The sequence below is a fragment of the Schistocerca piceifrons genome, chromosome 3 (assembly GCF_021461385.2).
Source record: "Schistocerca piceifrons isolate TAMUIC-IGC-003096 chromosome 3, iqSchPice1.1, whole genome shotgun sequence".
NCBI classification, from domain to species: domain Eukaryota; kingdom Metazoa; phylum Arthropoda; class Insecta; order Orthoptera; family Acrididae; genus Schistocerca; species Schistocerca piceifrons.
In genome coordinates, this window is record NC_060140.1 from 158,260,825 (window position 1) to 158,274,781 (window position 13,957).

Here is a 13,957-nt window from a genome sequence, read left to right on the forward strand (position 1 = left end):
AAATAAACTTTATCTCCGTTGAAAGTGACATCCTGCATTCTGTGTGATAGAAACCCCTCACCCCAAGCATGCATTAGTCTGACATTTCTTTCATTAGTAATTTGCTCATTAGGCAGTAATGGGACGTGGGTTGAACGCCTTGGTTGATAGCAGAGCGTGGTTTCGATCCACAGACCTCTGGGTTATGGGCCCAGCACGCTTCCACACAGTGATACCGCTCGCTGAACCCGCTGGGCAGAGCAGGTAATAGGATTGTGGAAAGGGCCAAGGGTTGAGGTCAGTTTCTGCTTCTAATTGTAATTTATTGTAATTCAATAAGTTTTACAACCAAATCGGCACATGGCCGAGTCTTTGCCGAATGCAACTCTTTTACGGCTGAAGGCCTCCAAAAAGAAATCTTAACAAGGTAAAAATCCAGTTAAGATAGCAATAAAATAATTCAAAAAAATAACATACGCCAAATGCAATACAAATGGTTGAGGGCCCCAATTAAATTCCAAAACTTCTGAAAATATTACAATGGACCCTTAAGGCAGAAGGCCGCAGTGTTTAAGCGTGAAAGATAAATTTAAAAATTAATTTTGCAAAATTTTAAGAAAACAAGCAGATAACCATAAGCCTAAAATTAAAAATAGCTGACAACAAATAATTAAACACCGGTGGCACTCACAAGGCTTCCAGGGAGGTCGGTCAGCCCCCGTTCACTTAGGTGAGACAGATGGTGAGCCCAACTATACTTGATGCGTCGGAACCAACCCAGGGGATGGCCACAGACCGACCGACACGAGTTGCTTCCCGTCAATCATTACATGAGAACTCAAACCGGCAATGTCACAAACGTGAAAATCCACAATGGAGTGTGTATTAGCTGTCAAAATTACACACCATGTTGGACAGCGACAACTGGTGACGAAAGAACGCTGCCTGAAATTACGTTAGTGGCCAGGGCAGGTAACCGGAACACCAACGGCCACTAGGCAGAGAATTCCGCTGGTACACTTGAATTTTAAAGGGGGTAATAGTTAACTTGCCTCAAAAGAACACTGCCAGAACTTAAGTCAGCGCCCATGGTAGGTAACCAGTAGGCCTACACTAACGGCCACAAGACAGAAAATTCCACTGGTGCACTTAAATCATAGTCGACCAGAATAGTTAATTGCTCCGCATGGCGGCTAAATCTCAGCAGTAGAACCATTCAGTATTGCTCACCGAAAAATCTCCCCAACAGCAAACCACCGAGCAACCACAACATGAATAGACGTGGCTTGGGAAATTGAAACCACTACTCAACTTTGACGTCCTGGGTCGGTGTACCACGAAGCTCGTAGCGATCGGACAGCTCCACACACGCTCTGACACTGCGCAAGGGCTGCCAACGGCCCCAGGCGGCTGCATCGCGCGGAGATAAATTCCCTCGTTCGCAACAACTGACCGACTCCACTCAGAATTCCGACAACATTTAAAGTCGTTGTTAGTATACATAACGCCAACTACACACACAACCTGACAAACACTTGCATGAAGAGCTGAACGATACACAACAGTAATTAAGACAAATCGGGAGTCGATGTACACATACAGCCGACTCATGAACGATCGGCGAGCCAAAACGTGTCGTCCGGTTGGACGACCGACCGACGATCCACCAAGGCCGTGGCACGGCTCAAGTGGTGTGTAGCGGCAATGGACGGGCGAGCCATGTCGATGTAGAGCTCACTGCTCCAACCCGACTACACTAGTGCCGCATTACAACTCCCCGACTGGCAGGTTCGGACTGGGCTCCCGACGCGTCCCCAACCGACTGGCAGACCCGAACTCGCGACGAACTCCCCTACGACAGCAAAGACCGGGAAGTCAAGCAAAGATACCACGAGAGAGGATATATCGTTACACGCTGCTAACGCCGCTCACGGTCAGGCAAATCAACAACTCAGTGATGGGGTTATTTAAATAAACGTAGTGAGGTGGAAGTACGTTAGAAACAGGGTGTAAAATGCATAATTGGAGGGAACACGAGCCATGTTCGGCTCTATGCACTTAATATTATTTATTCCACGATTTGGCTCTTTAATTTGACAAGAGAATCATCATAAACTCTACAATTTATGTGTCAAGCTACAGTAGTTGACTGTTAAATTACAGAGCGAAATTGCCCAATAAAACATATTCAGTTCGATTTGTGCCTGTCCTGAAAAGCTTTATTTAAAGCGTTTCTGTTTACTGTGAAGGCAATGCCGGCTACGGCTAAGAGTGTACGTACCGTGTGTTCAAAATTAATGAAGTATGGCCTGGAATATGGAGAGAGCGTTAAAACTAATAGAGTTTTATTGTGAACTGTCACGTAAATGGGCCCTACGAACAGTTATTATTAAAAGAAATCGAAAATATTGAACGTTTTGAGGGGAGCAAATGATCTGTAAGAAAGAAATACACTCCTGGAAATTGAAATAAGAACACCGTGAATTCATTGTCCCAGGAAGGGGAAACTTTATTGACACATTCCTGGGGTCAGATACATCACATGATCACACTGACAGAACCACAGGCACATAGACACAGGCAACAGAGCTCGCACAATGTCGGCAATAGTACAGTGTATATCCACCTTTCGCAGCAATGCAGGCTGCTATTCTCCCATGGAGACGATCGTAGAGATGCTGGATGTAGTCCTGTGGAACGGCTTGCCATGCCATTTCCACCTGGCGCCTCAGTTGGACCAGCGTTCGTGCTGGACGTGCAGACCGCGTGAGACGACGCTTCATCCAGTCCCAAACATGCTCAATGGGGGACAGATCCGGAGATCTTGCTGGCCAGGGTAGTTGATTTACACCTTCTAGAGCACGTTGGCTGGCACGGGATACATGCGGACGTGCATTGTCCTGTTGGAACAGCAAGTTCCCTTGCCGGTCTAGGAATGGTAGAACGATGGGTTCGATGACGGTTTGGATGTACCGTGCACTATTCAGTGTCCCCTCGACGATCACCAGTGGTGTATGGCCAGTGTAGGAGATCGCTCCCCACACCATGATGCCGGGTGTTGGCCCTGTGTGCCTCGGTCGTATGCAGTCCTGATTGTGGCGCTCACCTGCACGGCGCCAAACACGCATACGACCATCATTGGCACCAAGGCAGAAGCGACTCTCATCGCTGAAGACGACACGTCTCCATTCGTCCCTCCATTCACGCCTGTCGCGACACCACTGGAGGCGGGCTGCACGATGTTGGGGCGTGAGCGGAAGACGGCCTAACGGTGTGCGGGACCGTAGCCAAGGTTCATGGAGACGGTTGCGAATGGTCCTCGCCGATACCCCAGGAGCAACAGTGTCCCTAATTTGCTGGGAAGTGGCGGTGCGGTCCCCTACGGCACTGCGTAGGATCCTACGGTCTTGGCGTGCATCCGTGCGTCGCTGCGGTCCAGTCCCAGGTCGACGGGCACGTGCACCTTCCGCCGACCACTGGCGACAACATCGATGTACTGTGGAGACCTCACGCCCCACGTGTTGAGCAATTCGGTGGTACGTCCACCCGGCCTCCCGCATGCCCACTATACGCCCTCGCTCAAAGTCCGTCAACTGCACATACGGTTCACGTCCACGCTGTCGCGGCATGCTACCAGTGTTAAAGACTGCGATGGAGCTCCGTATGCCACGGCAAACTGGCTGACACTGACGGCGGCGGTGCACAAATGCTGCGCAGCTAGCGCCATTCGACGGCCAACACCGCGGTTCCTGGTGTGTCCGCTGTGCCGTGCATGTGATCATTGCTTGTACAGCCCTCTCGCAGTGTCCGGATCAAGTATGGTGGGTCTGACACACCGGTGTCAATGTGTTCTTTTTTCCATTTCCAGGAGTGTATATAGGACGTTAAAAAGAACATTCTGTTTTTATTGACTTTTTTTTTGCCTTGAACGACAAAGAGAAAGAAACAAAACTTGGTGTGGCCATTAACGTTTGTGCACCAGGTGCATCTCTCCTAAAACAGGTGTCACTTTTGGAAATTTTAGGATCTAGACAATCCAATCACAATTCGAAATCTGTAGCTTCCCGCCGGAAAAAAAGTTATGAAATGGCCCAATTACGAATCGGCGCTCAGGTAGACATTAATTTTGACCCACCACACTGCTCCCTACTTTTTAAAAGAGAGCTCGTCCACCAGTGTCGTTTCTTCTGGTGATCATCTTCTTGCAGTAAAATAAATGCCGCGCATGCAACGACTGCTATAGCTTAGTATTCCCTCATAACACCGGCAGGTGAAATTTAATTGAAAACGCTGCTTTGTAACAATAACAAAACGGGAGCTATGTCGACAAGTTATCTGAGCCATCTGCGATTCTACACGGCTGAATCCTTGACCCCAAGACATTGATTTGGTGAGGATGAGAAGCCGAAAGCCAGTCCACTAGCAATTCACATTCTGCAGAATCCTGGGTCTGTCGTTTGTTGGCCTTCACTGGCCTCGAGTGTACGCGCCATAAAGTAACGTTGTGTGTTTTTGGGAATGTCATGATCTAATGGTAACAGATTATGCTTGTAAGGGGCACACCATCACAAGTGCGTACTATGGAAATCTCGTGGCACGTTGGTTTCAGACTGTCAAAACATAGTTGCGCGGTTTGCTGTCTCAGCAGTTTTTGCTCTCAGACAACGCCATAGCTCGTTCTACATAAGACACAGTTGCATATGCTGGGAATGAAGAATAGACACTGGAAAATATATAGGAATACAGTGAGGTGAGTTACAGTATAACGAAATGTACATATAGAGGTGGCGGTAGCATCGCGTATACAAGGTATAAAAATGCTGTGCATTTCTTGATGTGTCATTTGGAGTACTCACGTGATTCATATGCAAAGCTTTCCGACGGAATTACAGTCGCACGACGGGAGTTAACAGACTCTGAACATGGAATGGTAGTTGGAGCTAGACGCATGGGACATAACATTTCGGATCACATATCACAACTTGCTAGGGAATTCAATATTCCGTGGTCTACATTGTCAAGAGTGTGTCGAGAATTTCAAATTTCAGGCACTGTCTCTCACCACCTACAATGCAATGGCTGACGATGTTCACCTATCGACAGAGAGCAGCAGCGTTTGCGTAGAGCTGTCACTGGTAAAGGGGAAGCAAAACTGTGTGGAAGAAACTCTGAAATCGATCTGGGCCGTGGAACGAACTTATTCGTTAGGTGAGTTTGGCGAAATCTATCGTTAATGGGCTATGGCAGCAGACGACTGTCAAGAGTGCCTTTGCTAACACCACCACATCACCTGCAGCGCCTTTCCTGGGCTTGTGACCTTGTCAGTTGGACCCAAGTCGACAAGAAAATTGTAGCCTGGTCAGATGAGTCCCGATTTCGGTTCGTAGGAGCTGATGATAGGGCTCGAGTTTGACGCAGAGCCCACGAAGCCACTGACCCAGTATGTCAACAAGGCCTTGTGCAACCTGCTTGTGGCTTCATAATGCTGAGGGCTCTGTTTATATGAGATTTACTGAATCCTTTCGTCCAAGTGAACCTATCATTTCCCGTAAATGATTAAGTTTGGATACTTGCACAGCATCTGCTGCTATTCATAGACTTCATGTTCCCAAACAACGACGGAGTTTTCTACTCATCCTTGTCACCGGTCATAAATTGTTCGTGATTGGTTTGAACAAGATTCTGGATAATTAGAGCAAATTATATTTCCACCCAGATCACTCGACATGAATCGCATCGAACATTGTGGGACATAATATGGAAGTGACTTTGTGCACAAAATCCTGCACCGAGAACATCTTTGCAATTATGGACGGCTATAATGACAACATTGCTCAAAATTTCTGCATGGGATTTCCAACGAGCTGACACGTTGATCTGCTGCCCTACGTCGGGAAAAGGAAGTCTAACACATTATTAGGAGGTATCTCGTGACTTTTATCACCCCTGTGTAAAATAATAATGATATTTAAGAGATGAGAATTACATCTATCTTGCTGACACTGGTACTAAGAAAATTAAGGTGAGTTGGAGCACCCTATCCTGACAATGTTAAATTTAGTGACTTGGCTTCCCTGCATTTCAGGAACCACTGTAGCCACTGAATTGAAACTTTTACAGGAAGTTAAACAGTATGTTTTGAGTCTAGTGAACTACAACAATTGCATTTCAGCCACTGCATTCGGAAATTACACGGTTAAAATTTTGTATACTTTTTTGTACGTTATTGTAAATTATTTTAATTATATGTAATATTAAGTTCTTCTTTTAGTTCAGTATACTCAGTATATATATGATGCCCTGAAAATTTGAGTACTATAGTCGAAGTGGTTTCTGACATTTAGGGAAAAACGCAACAGAGAATGTAAATTTTCAGGAACGGCTTCTAAAGTTTCCGAAGACTGTAATTCGCTTAATATATACTTCATTTTTTTTTTATTTTCAGTCACTCAGAAGCACCATGCGCCATACTGCACATCTCCTCTTGATCTTTTTCCAAGTTTTTTCTTCTTTCTGTACTCCTTAGTGGCCCACTGTACTGCATTCTCTGCGTTACCAACGCGAACCAGATCTCTGGTGCAGTTTGCTCCAGGATTAACTCCCATATGCTGTAGCACTTTCACAGTACCCCTTTTGCCATCATTAAAAGCAAATAACAGCATCAGTGACCCTCACTCCTATAAAACCATATTTTGGTAAACGAGTACATATAAAATTCTTGAACGAATCATTGGAATTTTGAGTCTTACCATGCAGTCAATTCTTCAGTAATTGAGGTTATGCCAGGTCTCTGTAAATAGGTTTTATGATATCCTTGACTGCTGATGTGATGGAATGTTTTTTGCTGTATGAACTGTCTGAGTACTAGGCATTGCCATAATTGTGCCATGAATCAGGTATAGGGGGGCAAAGGTGGTGTACTGGTTTTTCATCAGTTGACAGTCTGTGGAGGAAGGTAGCCCATACTGCCTGCTTCATTTTCAACAAATCCTCAGTATTATTTCTAATGGCCACCCAATAATACAGCTGTAGTTCATCAGTCACTTTGTTTGTCAGCCTGCCTCTTATGGTTTTACCATCAGAAAGTTTCTTGTCTCTCAAACTTTGTTTCAGCTTCCTAAACCTGGTGCCCATCCTCTTCTGGTTATGACCTTTATAAATCAATAATTTTCTACATAAAAAATTACCAATTTTATTAGATCTTGAAGTGATGCAGGTAAAAACTGTAACATTATCAACCGGTGTAGATTATATTTAAATAAAATAAAATACTTCCCATGTGAGTTTACAAGTGATATATATCATCATTTTATTCAGAAAATAGCAAATTTTATAATGAGATAAAAGTCCGAAAATGAGAAACAAAAATTCTGGTCAAACTCTCCTTCATCTTCTCATCTTTAGTGTAAAAGACAGTCAAGTACACACAAGCGACCCAGAAATTTTTTTACACAATTCAAACTGTCCACATGATAGCTGGAGATGAAAGTTATGACCCGGAGAGCATGCAGATGACTTACTTTTTACCTCAAACTATTTACTGCTTCGAGCAGATCTGCGCACGTACTGACGCAGTACTCGCTGGTATTGCTGGCTGGTGGTGTGGGCGTGAATCCCTTCCTGACGGTGGTGGCACAGGGCGCGGTCCAGCTGCCCTCTGTGTGCGCCGTCCACGTGTGCGCGGCGCGCTTCGGCCGCCGCTGGACCGCTGTGGGCTGCGCTCTGCTGGCAGGGGTCACCTGCGCAGCCACCTTCTGTGTGCTGAGGGGTAAGCCGTGTTATTGTTGTGGTCTCCAGTCCTGAAACTTGTTTGAGGCAGCTCTCTACGCTACTCTATCCTGTGCAAGCTTCTTCATCTCCAAGTACCTGCTCCAACCTACATCCTTGTGAATCTGCTTAATGTATTCATCTCTTGGACTCCTTGTACGATATTTACCATCCACGCTGCCCTCCAATACCAAATTGGTGATCCCTTGATGTCTCAGAACATGTCCTACCAACCGATCCCTTCTTCTAGTCAAGTAAATTTTCCTCTGGATGCTCTGTTCTGTAGTGCAGTATTTCTCTCACGGTGTATGACATTCTGCGTTCCCTTCCTGTCACTCGGCTGTTCTTGAGTAACCGTTGAAGCCACTCATTTGCGTCTCATAATACCGTACTTAATTTCAAATAACTTAATCTTATTCAATACGATATACTGATAACTGCGATTCTGTTAGTCCTGGTCCTGGTGTCAAAAAGCGCCTGTGCAGAAACCTGTAACCAACACAAATTCAAGGTAAGAATTCAGTTCAATGCAGCGTCTTATGCTTTGCACCCCACACTGCTTTCGGAATGTATCAATCACTGAATTTTTGCTCTCATTAATGAAAGGGATATAGATGAAATTGAATGACTGTACCACAATCAGGCCAGTAGGAAAGGCTCAAATTTCGGATGGTAGTAGATATATGTTGTACACTAAATGTTAACATGTAGGTCTACATTTTGACTAAAATAAAATGAAGCCGTACTTATAATCCGATTTCCTGTACTGATAAAGACATCAGTGTAGAAAGAAAGTGACGAAATAAATACCTTCTGACATATCGGTCTGAGCGTGGGTTAGATCTCTATTTTATTAACTAAACAAATATCCCAGTTATGTCTTCATTTCAAAATGTATTGAAATTTCAAATATTTTGGTGACACTCTGGCACATCCTATGTAATAACAATGGTATTCTACAATGATGTTTAGTCTTGTAATTGTTGCACAGAAAATTGTAGCTGTGAAAAGTGACTAAGGGTTGTGTGGGAGTAGTTGCTCAACAAATTTTAAAACATAATTCAACAAATCTGAGAGGATGGGAAAAATTGATGTACAAGAAAGATGACCAGATCCCAGACCAAAAAATAAACCTACGATAATCGTGCCTGTACGCAGGTCCACAGAAACGATAAATTATGTGAAATGAAACCTTTCCCATTGTTCCAAACGTTAAACCTACAACAGACAAAGTTTTCCTCTGAGATAATAAATTCAAATTAACTTAATATATAACATATCATTCTAACTGCATAAAGTTCTTGCTCCTTAGGAAGATGTAACTTTATAATAACACAGAACACTGACAGCAATAATCTACTCTCCCACTAAGAGAAGTGTAAATAATGCAAAACAAAGCAAAATAATTGAGTAGACAGTAGAACCCCAAACTAATATAAATTCTACTGATCAAAAAGAGATAATAGATATAAGACGATTAGACCAGATGGAGACGGCCTCCTCTTATGCTCACAAAAGGACCATATAACTCGGGGCTGTAATTCAAATAAGGCCGGCTATTATGCATCCGGAGTTAAATCATTTCCGCACAATCGACAAAAGTAAAGTACGCTCTGGGGCATAGTTTGCCTAGATTCTTTCACTGGATCTTATTTCCGATAGCAGAAATAGGCATTGCATTGGTCCCGTTTTAATGACAATAGAACAGTGACACACGAACACTGAAACAGAACCAGACACAGTCGTCTGCACCTCGAATTTTTTCCAAACCCCTCCAGTATACCACTCTTCTCGTGCAACACTGATAAAAAGCTCATGCCACATTTCACTTCTGCTTGTACCTCGTCAGCACGACCTTCCTTGGTGCCAAAACAGGAGTTGATGCCCCGCGTTTTAATAAATCTCAGCTGACTGTGGCCTAGTTATTTCTTTTTTACTTTATTCGCTATTTTCTTTTAGTCTACTATCTATATAAAAGAACAGACTGAATGATGCACATGAATTGGCACGAATGTATCATATAAGATTTAATTAGTTTCAGATGTGTTATAGTATCCATACCTTCTGGTATTTAAGATGGAAAAAAAATCTACACAGAATATCTACATAATGAAATGTCATAGAAAAACAAGAGAAATGAAAAGCTCTACACGCTATAATTTGGCTATCTGGCGCACAGATTTCTCATTTTCCGGAATCATGAAACTATTGGCTAGTGGTCCATTACACTGTGCCGGTCAGAGTGGCCAAGCGGTTCTAGGCGCTTCAGTCTGAAACCGCGCGACCGCTACGATCGCAGGTTCGAATCCTGCCTCGGGTATGGATGTGTATGATGTCCTTAGGTTAGTAAGGTTTAAGTTGTTCTAAGTTCTAGGGGACTGATGACCTCAGCTGTTAAGTCCCATAGTGCTCAGAGCCATTTGAACCATTTGAACCATTACACTGTTCAGGACTACAGTAATACACAACACTACACTAGACCGCTGTATTTGGTATTAGAATGAAGCTCGATTTCTGTCTGGATGTTTAGCCCAAGGCGCACTGAGAGGTAGCTCAGGATTCAACGCTGCTATACTGCTTTGCCACATAAGTCGCTGAGATTGGGAGATGGCCGTCATGGCCTCACGAAGTTCTTCTTAATCCTCTACACGGCTCATTTCCTCACTGCTTCCAGAGGATTTTTTTAGGTGGATGTTCCACCGTGGCGCGTCTCGTTATCATAAATTACTCTCTGTTCTTGATTGCCTTTCTGCCTTGTTCACTTGTAGTTCACAAGCTAATATTTTATGTGTCTCCGAGTTCAGCTTGTGCCACAGTTCCTCATTCTTTATTATAGTACAGACCTGCTATATTAGTTTGGAACATCTTGTGTAATAGTACATTCCCAGGTGCCGTTTGCTGCACATTCACAAGTGTGTATGGTGTGCTGTCGTATTTTTGTTAAGTAGCTGGGATACTGACCATGATCCTACAGGAAGTGTATAGCGCCCTTTGTCGAAGGAAGTACGTCATTCTTGTTCTATCTTTTATGTTACTCAGCGGTTAGCGTTGGCTTCTCAACAGAGTAGTCCTGTCTGATTATCGATGGTCGCCCGTGGCTTAGTCTTCCGACCAGAGACGCTGGACTGAGAGTCTTTGACTGTAAGGCTACCTAAGCGCATGCTGCGTGTCGATGCTCTCGATGACATTGGCACCACGACCCCCGGGCACTGTTACCGCTATCCTGCTCTTCTCACCATCCTCGAGGAATCTGATTCTGACCATGGATAATGATAGCCCTGTTAAGTACACTAATGAGTGTCAGTCTCCATACGACCACACGTCATGTGTCGACCATCACACACGACTCGCCAGCCGTTGTGGCCGAGCGGTTCTAGGCGCTTCAGTCCAGAGCCACGCTGCTGCTACGGTCGTAGGTTCGAATCCTGCCTCGGCCATAGATGTGTGTGATGTCCTTAGGTTAGTAGGTACAAGTAATTCTAAGTCTATGAGACTGGTGACCTCAGATGTTAAGTCCCATAGTGTTTGGAGCCATTTGAATTTTAAATACACACCACTAATATCGGTACCAAATGTAGCTGTGTTTCCTACTGCCTGCATCTTGAACTTTAGCCGTCAAAGGATGTTAGGGGACTTCAAGTCACACCGCCACACCTTGAACATGCACTCCAATTATGTCCTTGCCATGGCATTATTGTAGCATAAAACGATTTTACCTTTGCACCAAGACAGCAAGACCGAGATCCAGCGGTGACGCCGTACTTCAACATATCACAAAAAGAAGGTAATTCTCGAGTCCTTCAAGTTTGATTCCGCTGTGATGCGAAGATACTACGGAACGTGGCACGTCACGCGCCTGCTGACAGAGAGAGAGATAAAGAGAGAGAGAGAGAGAGAGCGCGCACGGTGCAGTGAGGGGCGTGTTGTCCGCTGTGATTGTCCGGAGCCGGCCTGGTCGCACAGTACGACCCTGATGAGAGCCCTGGTGTCTGAGTGACCAATTTCACCTCGTGTTCACAAACAGTGAAGACCGTTTATTAGTTTTGTGGGTTTGGTGGCCAAACGGCTGTTTAGAGTATTAGGGTGCTCCACAGACTGGTTACAGAAGAAGTACGAGTACAGTTCCGCTATTTGTCGATTGGGATGAAATGATGATAAGGACAACACAACACCAAGTCCCTGAAGAGAGAAAATCTTCGACCCAGCTGAGAATCGAACTCGGGCCGATTGCTATTACATTTCGCAGCGCTGACCACTCAGCGATCAGGGGCGGACCTTGGTCTAAGTGATTTGATGTTAATAATTTTCCACGTTTTACTGTTCAAGTTTCTCTTACCCGTTAAGAAAAGTCGTCACTTCAGTTGGCTGTAATTTAGTGCGGTGTTCATATATAAAGAACCGTCGTGTGCTGTTGTTCCTGTTTTGCCGTACTTTACGTTCAAATGGTTCAAATCGCACTGAGCACTATGGGACTTAACATCTGTGGTCATCAGTCCCCTAGAACTTAGAACTACTTAAACCTAACCAACCTAAGGACATCACACACATCCGTGCCCGAGGCAGGATTCGAACCTGCGACCTTAGCGGTCACGCGGTTCCAGACTGAAGCGCCTATTACCGCACGGCCACACCGGCCGGCCGTACTTTACGTATCTTGTGCTTCAAAGGGAGTTTTCGTTTACTCAAGCATTATGTAAAGATTGGCTGTGTGGATGATCACTCATTAGTTTACAATTCTAGTTCGGTTAAGTGGGCTGTGCCTGTTGCTTCTCGTATACGGAAGATATGTTAGTCCACTAGCTGTCGACATACCGAGTGAGTGTGGAATACAAGTAACTGGTTCTAACTGTTTGCTACTGTTGCTGGATTGTTTCATAAAGTCAAGTGGTCTTGCTCTTTTATTGGTCAAATAGTGACTTCCGCAAGGCGTTCGATACAGTTCCCCACAGTCGTTTAATGAACAAAGTAAGAGCATATGGACTATCAGACCAATTGTGTGATTGGATTGAGGAGTTCCTAGATAACAGGACGCAGCATGTTATTCTCAATGGAGAGAAGTCTTCCGAAGTAAGAGTGATTTCAGGTGTGCCGCAGGGGAGTGTCATAGGACCGTTGCTATTCACAATATACATAAATGACCTGGTGGATGACATCGGAAGTTCACTGAGGCTTTTTGCAGATGATGCTGTGGTGTACCGAGAGGTTGTAACAATGGAAAATTGTATTGAAATGCAGGAGGATCTGCAGCGAATTGACGCATGGTGCAGGGAATGGCAATTGAATCTCAATGTAGACAAGTGTAATGTGCTGCGAATATACAGAAAGATAGATCCTTTATCATTTAGCTACAAAATAGCAGGTCAGCAACTGGAAGCAGTTAATACCATAAATTATCTGGGAGTAAGCATTAGGAGTGATTTAAAATGGAATGATCATATAATGTTGATCGTCGGTAAAGCAGATGCCAGACTGAGATTCATTGGAAGAATCCTAAGGAAATGCAATCCGAAAACAAAGGAAGTAGGTTACAGTACGCTTGTTCGCCCACTGCTTGAATACTGCTCAGCAGTGTGGGATCCGTACCAGATAGGGTTGATAGAAGAGATAGAGAAGATCCAACGGAGAGCAGCGCGCTTCGTTACAGGATCATTAAGTAATCGCGAAAGCGTTACGGAGATGATAGATAAACTCCAGTGGAAGACTCTGCAGGAGAGACGCTCAGTAGCTCGGTACGGGCTTTTATTGAAGTTTCGAGAACATACCTTCACCGAAGAGTCAAGCAGTATATTGCTCCCTCCTACGTATATCTCGCGAAGAGACCATGAGGATAAAACCAGAGAGATTAGAGCCCACACAGAGGCATACCGACAGTCCTTCTTTCCACGAACAATACGAGACTGGAATAGAAGGGAGAACCGATAGAGGTACTGAAGGTACCCTCCGCCACACACCGTCAGGTGGCTTGCGGAGTATGGACGTAGATGTAGATGTAGATACTTGCAGTGTGTGCAACCATTCTGATTGTTGGTTTGTTAAGTTAGTATGAGAGGGAGCAATCATCTATTGGTTTAATTTACATACAGTTAAATTAAAGGTGAAATTTAAATGTGTTCATGTCGCTTAATGCCAAGGATGATTCAAATACCTGTATTCGCTTTTCATTGCTATATTTCTGTGTGTGTGGGGGGTGGGGGGGGGGGGAGCGGGGAAG

The 13,957-nt window shown here is 44.6% G+C and overlaps 1 protein-coding gene across 1 annotated transcript in view; it reads left to right on the forward strand.

The window, feature by feature from the left end:
• Positions 1-13,957, forward strand: part of LOC124788477 (carcinine transporter-like) — a 114,400-nt gene that overhangs the window by 54,433 nt on the left and 46,010 nt on the right. The window contains exon 6 of the mRNA XM_047255747.1: positions 7,533-7,747. Within this exon, the coding sequence (XP_047111703.1) occupies positions 7,533-7,747 (215 nt within the window). The remainder of the gene's footprint in view (positions 1-7,532; positions 7,748-13,957) is intronic.